At 34.2% G+C, this 8,669-nt stretch overlaps 1 protein-coding gene across 4 annotated transcripts in view; it reads right to left on the reverse strand.

Annotated features, from left to right (window-relative positions):
• The window catches only part of LOC119837243 (serine/arginine repetitive matrix protein 2), a 96,578-nt gene that overhangs the window by 67,177 nt on the left and 20,732 nt on the right, over positions 1 to 8,669 (reverse strand). For all 4 annotated transcript variants that reach the window (XM_038362760.1, XM_038362761.1, XM_038362762.1 and 1 more), the window contains exon 4: positions 490 to 622. In XM_038362760.1, coding sequence (XP_038218688.1) covers positions 490 to 622 — 133 coding nt within the window. The remainder of the gene's footprint in view (positions 1 to 489; positions 623 to 8,669) is intronic.

An 8,669-nucleotide genomic window follows, 5' to 3' on the forward strand; every position in this document is an offset into this window, starting at 1 on the left:
TGACAGATTCGAAATTCAAATGTAATATTTTTTTATAATTAAGTGTAACAGTATTTATGGCCAGACTAAGTAGACTGCAATCCAGACTGATATTACGAATAAGAACTGCTGCTTCTCTATAACGGAACATATCACAGTAGAAAGATAATAATGACGTAAACACACATCTATTTAGTTCTACTTGACATTATACTGGAATCAGATTCAAGTCCAGCCAAAGGTGACGAATAAAATTCTATCATCAGATTATTGTTATGTTAAATTTAAATAATTGTAAGTATATTATTATTACTGTAATTATAAATTTAAACATAATAAGAATTATGATTTGTGTTTAACATGTAACGCTGTGTGTTCAATGTGCTCTTATTCTGTAGTGTTAATTTAATTTAAATAAATAAATAAATTTACTAGAAACGTTTCCCTCCCTTACAAATCCTTATAACTACACACATTCGCACATGCACAGATTCTAGAACAGCTACTCACATGGCGCCGGGCTGGCCGGCTCCGCGCATATGCCGATGGACTTGCTGGGGTCGTCGAGCAACGTCTGCGCGAGGTGGTAGTCGCCGAGCTTGATCTGTATCTGCTGGCTGACGCGGTCCCTGTTACCCGTCACCTAGAAACGACGAGATGTTAGTCTTTACACAGTCTTTCTGCAAAGCGTGATGCTTTTCAAACAAGCATTGATCTGTAACGTGGGTTGACAATTGCGGGATCAATATCCTATGTCTGTCGGTCGGGACATCTAAATTATGTAAGTAATAGAGGTTATATGTACAACGCGGAAAGGAGCACCTCCTTCGAAGTTATGGGTAATTTGTTTTAATCAAAATTTCGTTTTATTTTTACTTATATTTCGTCATACTCCAATGTAGAATTGTCAACACATCTTAAAACAATTTAATATCTAATTATACCATCTGATTTCTACACTAAGTAGTCGGATGAATTGCACACGTGCATCGATAAATTTCACTCGCCGATGATCAAAACCCTTTCTAATCATTATAAAAACTCCAATATAGAATGTAAAACAATACTTTTGGCATATTTACACACCTTTAATTATTAATATAAAATGCGCTTCGATAAATCCTAGTTAGGTAAAAAAAGAACTCATGTTTTTGTTATTTCAATATCAAGTATTGTTCGACCATCCATCCATCTCTCAAGTTGTAATTAATTAATCAGATAGTACATGCCCTTGTTCAAACCGTGTACCCTCATTCTATTGACTAAATCCGCTGTCCTTCAATCATCTATTATTGCATCAGATCAGACGATACGTCTATTGGTTGGCCCACAAACGATATAATCATATAGCTCTTAAAATAATTTTCATTGTTTCAATTGCAATACAATAATATAAGCAAATTGCTTTTAATCCATTACGTGTGCTTACGGAATTACAAAACTTACTAGATATTAACTTTACGGAACGGTTAACAATTAAAAACAGCAATGTTATTATGAAAAATTGAGAGGAGAAACATATTACATAAATTGCTACATTTGATCTAAATCGTATAAGATAAATTAATAGAATTTAGAAATGATGGAACTAGGTGATTGTTTTTTAAGAATAAACTTATCTCAAAAGTGACCAGATTCTTGAAAGAATTCCTACAATATTTTCATGGGAATCATAAATAAAAAAATGTCAAAACTAAATAGTACAAACCACCTTCGAAAAAGTGCTTCTAGAAACGTCTACCTAATTGAATAAATAAATGGTTAAGTTTGAAAATGTTTATTGAATGAGTTTGAACTCCTATTTATTTTCCATACATTTTACGCGAACCAATAAATAATATTGTTACATAGGTACATAAGTAATTTCTATGTATACACTTACGAAAATCAAAGAGCGATTCTCTCCTAAATATAATACACTACATTGACAATAATAGTAATTAATTCAACTTGTGTTTATTTGTTGTATAGCGATACTATGAGTCAATCCAGATGCAAGCGCCACAAGGCCGATAGAAACAGCTAGCGCACTATAAAATCTCAATTCAATATCGTTGTTCATTGCTTTGTAAATTCGCTAAACACGTAACTCGCATAATAATTTATCAAATCGACGAGCAACGTATACTGCAGATTAGAATTAGTACTATCTTCGCATCCCACGTAGCTTGCAAAATTATTTTTATTCAACTAACTAATCGCTCTTGGATGTAACCTAATTTTCAGTGAAGTACAATGACTCACGCATTAGTCAGAGTTCAATTGTTATGATGACTTGTGATACTTATAGTATAATTTCAATAGGAACTTATTGAATGTAGCCCATTGAAATGTTGTTATAATAAAAAGCTAAAACTTTTTAAATTGTTTTGCCGCAAAACAAAACTATAGTGATAGGATAATTAAATATATATTAAAGATAATAATAGATCACAGATAATATAGGTCTAATTTTAGGACCTATTAATAGAAACTCCAATAGCACTTATAATAGCAGCAATTGACATTGAAGCAGAATTAAAACACTTATTGGGTCAATGTAAAAAACGTGCGTAAACAAACGTACGAACTATATTTAAATGCTATTTTATAATGATTTCCTAATAATGTTAAAATATTATAATACACACGCGATCGAAACTCACAGCCTAGTATGCCTCCTCATAACCTCATATAAGATTCACAAAAAAAATTGCAATGGTATGAATTTAAAAATGGGGCGCAGGTAGCACCACATCAGTCGCATGAATGCTACGGGGCCAAATGAGCCCTTAAACGTGTTCTTTAAAGATCTCCTCGTTGCCCCCCAAACAAATTGCCGCTTTAATAAAATAGATTGCCCTCTAAGGCTACGACGTCACGTATTTAACACGTTACCTTTGTAATTAGAAGTAAGACTTTTGATATCTCGCGATACAGTTCTATGGAATGTCTAGACTGTTTTATATATCAAGACACATACGAGGCGGGCCGTAAGTTGTTAGGAAAACTACAGACTCATCGAAGTCACGACTAAACAGTCAGTGAATTATCATGCAAGTCGCAATTCTGGTCATCAAGACGCAATACAAACTTGAACAAATCAGCATGAACTATATTTATAATTTCGACAAATTAAAAGGACTATAAAATCATTACATAGTAGCAAACTCCTGCCCGCGTCTGTCCCTATGTATATGTATGTATTGTATGCATAGATCTTTAAAACTACACGACGGATTTTGATGGGGTTTTTATTTTAAGAGATAGTGATCCAAACGAAAATATTATATTATAACATCTATTAAACTGCTACGAATTTAAAGCGTGTGAAGCCGCGGGCAGAAGCTAGTATCACATAAGGAACACAACACAAGTGGTCTTATAAATTTGTACAAATTAATTCTCATCAATCGAATAATTATCTCATTTAACCTTTAACATCACCTTTATGTAAGGATAATAAAAACAAATTTTATCGTTTTATATTTTTTCATATATTTGTATGCAAATATAGAAAGATCTATGTGAATAACTTAAATTCTGAATATGTTTAACTGATTTTAAAGTTAATAATAGCTTTTATCAAAATCAATATTAAATTAATTATTATAATGAGAAATTTCACAAATAAACACGAACAGATTTAATATTTTAACGCTACCATTTATACAATTGGTTATATATATATCAGTGCCGACTATATGTTACGTTACACTGCTTACGTTTTAATTTATCTAGCTGTTATTTTATCCACACAATCGATTCAAGTTATTCGACATTTTGTAGTGTTGCTCATTATTTACAGCTTTTACAATACAAAACACACATTTTATGACTCCATATAATCGAAATTTAATTCAAGGGAATCCTTTCTATATCAAACTATATATAAATTAAAATAAAAATTAGATATATAAATTTAACTGTCAAAATTTGCACCATACACCTACAGTAACACCATAAGTAGATGAATAACAGCGCACAGTATCCGATATATTACATTTGTTTTGTAAACAGGCGTCTCTGTGCATTTTAAACATCGCATTTATCACCCGTTTCTTTCATTCCGCGGGCCGTCATTCAGCAGGCGGGCGCGAACTATTCGTAGAAGCCTCAGCCGCAGTCGGGAGCCGCGCCGCAATAAATTTGTCAATAGGCGGGGTAAATTCGTCCACAATCCACATGTTTATAGAATACGCATCGTTGATAAATCGCTAATGCGGTGTCAACGGCCGAGACGCCGGAGTGGGACGCGGGATGCGTGCCGCTAGGGCTGCCACAAACATATGTTTGGTAGGAACGTTGTAGTTTGCACGAAACATACAATAATACGCCCACTTATATTTAATCATAGCACGTAATATCGAGATTATGGGTCGGTTTCTGCTCATAGTGTTTCTGATAGACCATTTGACACTATTTCATGAATATCCCTATTTTTTATACATTTTTCGTCATTTGAACTTTCAACTGAGTAAGATAGAATATACATATAATTTGTGCTACAAAATTTTGCAATCAAATGAATAATTATTCTGAGCAAAACTCTGAAAACGAAGTAAGTAATTCATACGTATTAGTTTCGAGTAACTTTAACACAATTAAATGCAAATCACTTACACTATAAATACAATATACAGAAACACACGAAATTAAAATTCATTTACAACGGTATTTATAGAAATTAGAATAAAAATTTCAGCCAATAAAATAGCGTCAACCCTACGTGCCTCTCCACAAACAAACACAGTTTCGATGAGACTGTACCGCTAAATAGAACTCACCGTGCCTTTAAATAAAACCGTATTATGCTTTGCACTTACTTTGTGCATTAAAAGTGAATTTTCTAGATGCTTCTCTCGCTATCATAATGTCTCTATGTTGTCACAAACTAAGAGAAAACTATAAAAAGCGGTATCAATGCATTGCTAGTTACACATTAATACATTTGTTTCGTGTTTAGCTTGGCTTCTAATAATTATTGCTACAATGTAACAAATACTGTTCTTTAATGAGGTTCGAGTTCCCCGTCTGTGCCACAGATTGACTGATTACGTGTTGTTTACATTCATTACGCGCCCAGTATTGAAACAATTCGAGAACGATCATCAAACATTACATTGAAAGCGTCAATGTGGAGTTTAACAATTCATACCGCCGCCTAAACTCGTAATACACAAGTCTAAGTCGTGTAAATACTCGTACGGCGCGTTACGGCGTCTCGAGTAGAATTTTATGTTTATACTAGGCTTATACAAGCAAGCAATTCCCGCTTATCGCCTTATGTCTGTTCAGTTGAACCGCCGAAACGCCGCCTTACGGCAATAAAATTAGTCCTCGTCGTACGTTCATCATGATTCATAAAGTTCCGAGAAATTGTGGGCACGAAGGTGAGTTTGTTTGTAGCTTTCGTTTTAAAAGCTCGAATACATCGCTGTTGACACTTCTATAGAATTCAGTTTTAGCCCCGATAGTATCGTGAATGTTAAACTTAGAACCAATCGACGTAGATAGAAATTATATAGTTTTTTTTTTACACAACTCTCGTTAATCATCGAAATATTCGAAAATACATCAACGGAATATTACTTCAATGCATCTGTCCTACGCGCCGGTCAACTAACCATGGACTTAAAAGCCCCTTGTAAGGCGGTCTACCCATATGATTATCGGGCCATATTTTGTAGCAAGCAAGGGTGCGGGCGCGGGGGCGAGGGGTAGTAATGAGGCCGTCTAGACGTCGCTGAGCTACAATACAATACTATAGTCTTTGCATTTCAAGTATTGCTAAGTCGCTAGTCGCTACTCCACAACACTTAATACGATATCGGAATTAAAAGTTGAATTCGCGGAGCTCACAGACGTTGGCTGATGGAAATCATTTATGCGTCATCATGAGCGAATATCGGTTTCATAGAACACGATTAGACACTAAATTCTTTTTTGTTTTATATAGAATATAGTCATTAGTGAAAAGATTAAACATATTCACAAAAACATGCATTCAACAAAAAACATGAACAACGATTTAAATAATGAAATTAGATAGTATTACATAAAAGTAAGTAAATAAGACACAATCAAAAAAAAACTTTAAGTTATTTAAATTACATATACTCGTAAATGATTAGTTTCAGCGACAGGACTTGTACCTACATTTATTTAAATTAATTCAAGGCTAAATAACATAACACATTTCCAAGTAAACCGACCGCATAATATTTCATAAACAATCAACCTCTTCATGCCTTATCACGTGCGTAGATGATTAATGAAGCTGGGTATGTCAACGATAATTTATTGTAAATTTTTAGCGCATCTTAATTTTAATACCTATTAATAATATAATAATATGAGAGCAGTGATGGCTTAGTGGTTACGACCCCGAATTCCCATAGAAAAGCCGGGTTCGAGACCAGGCGAGCGGGCAAGAAATAAATTGATTTTTCATTTTTTTTCACCGTTTCGACCATTGGTGATGAGTACCAATGTTCGAAACGGTGAAGAAAAATATCGTGTGGAAACCGGCATGTCTGAGGATTAAGAGTTCGGCGACATGTGACATCTGTCAAGCCGCACTTGTTACTTGGCCAGCATGGTGGATTATGGCCCGAACCCTATAGGGTACCTGTGTCCCTGCAGTGGGACAGAAACTGATGGTGAAGCACATTATATATTCACGAGCTGCACCCCATAATGCATTTAATCGCCTTTTTCAACCCCAAAGGGATTTTTTTTTGTACTACTATTATCTAATATATAAAATTCTCGTGTCACAGTTTTCGTTGCCATACTCCTCCGAAACGGCTTGACCGATTTTGATGAAATTTTTTTTGCTTATCCGGTATCTATGAGAATCGGCCAACATCTATTTTTCATACCCCTAAATGATAAGAGTAAGGCAGAACAGCGTTTGCCGGGTGCAGCTAGTAGTCTATATAATAAATAAATATACATATTTGATCCTTTGAAATTATTTTCATTGGAAATTTCATCTAAATTATGCTTTTACCATGAATATGAAGACAAACAAACTCGCATTTATCACGATAGAATTAAAAAATCTATAATGACCGTGAACTTACAACTCTGCATTATAAAACCAAATGCATTTCATATATGTTTATCATTTAAAACTTCCGCCTCGCCTAATTGGGTTTCACCTTGAAATGTAATATTGAAACAGGTGTATAATTTAAACTTTATTATAATAGATTTATGAACACGGAATATTCGTATCATCTTAATGATGCGAATACTCCGTGTTCAGATTTTAGAAATAGTTTGAACAGTAAAGATAAGTAGTAGTATCTTAATTGGTATCCTATTGATTTAAAATAGACTAGAGTTTCCGCTCGCTACTTCGCCCGCGTAATATACGCGCGCAATACCCGCAGTGTTTTCGTTTCCATGGTATTTTCGGGATAAAAACCTATATCCTTTCTAACGTCTCAAACTATATTTGTACCAAATTTCATACAAATCGGCTAAGTGGTTTTGGCATGAAGAAGAGGCAGGCAGACTTGAATAATATTAGTAGGGATATACAATTCTACTATACCATCAAATCTATAAATATTTTCGCATTATCTCTGATTTCTTGTGGGAACCAAATAAACAATAATGTATATCGTTCCATTGTAAGAATTATTACTCTTTAAATTACCTATTGTTATTTTTAACAACATTTTTATGCGTATCGTCTGTAAGATCATTTTTTTAGTATAAATGATCGACATAAATGGTCCCAACCGAATGGAAAAACTCGTTAAAACTCTACCGGCATATCATTCGTTATAAATATAATTATAAATTTCCAAAGACCACTCCTAAAATCAAGTGGCCCTTCATTGCGAAGAGTATAAAAGGCAAAATGAATCAGATGTAATTGTGAGATAAAATTTGGAAACAAAAACTCAAACGGCGGCGCGGTGAGACGAAATTCGTGATTTCATTCAAATCCACCCGAAACGTCTCCTCTCGTCGAATTGAAGCAATCTTCAGATTTGCGATAAGTCTGTCTTTCACTCAATCTTCGCTAATTCGGCTAATGATCCGCGAATAATTGTGCTATTGTAAAAATTCATTTGATACAGAGGAATGACCTAATTAGAAATTTGAATAATGGCGAAGTTCGTATCGGAACGGATCGGAAAAAAGGAAAATGTTATGTTGACTTGTCATTTTGGTGTTCATAAATTAAAAGAGGCTTCAGTACAATAGCATAAAAATTCATAGTCAGAGAAACGTGAGAACGAAACTGGTGAAAGTGACATTACCATATTAAAAACATGTGGTCGCGTTTTGCACAGAAGAAATGAAGCTAGAAGAAGAAAATCCTATTACTTTATTACTTAGGTTATCGAGTATTCAAATCATTTAAACCGAAAATGTGTCGTCGGTAACACATGACTAAACTTTTGAATTCTTATTACATATTAATTGAATGCTTCTATTCTATAACTCTTGTACATCTCATGATTCAACCTTGAACATTACAGACGTTTTCAGCACATTACTCTTTCGACAAAATTACAATGCGACGTCACGCGAACAGACGCTGCGTCACGTGACCAAATAAGGTGAACGATCACGTTGGAAATTTACGAAATATGAATCGAGCCACGCAACAATAACAATAATTCTATCACATTTTCCTCCCCGATCTTGTTCCTCTTCGCAATGTTACGACGAGAATAAACCGCAAA

Source organism: Zerene cesonia, chromosome 27, assembly GCF_012273895.1.
Source record: "Zerene cesonia ecotype Mississippi chromosome 27, Zerene_cesonia_1.1, whole genome shotgun sequence".
Taxonomy (NCBI): domain Eukaryota; kingdom Metazoa; phylum Arthropoda; class Insecta; order Lepidoptera; family Pieridae; genus Zerene; species Zerene cesonia.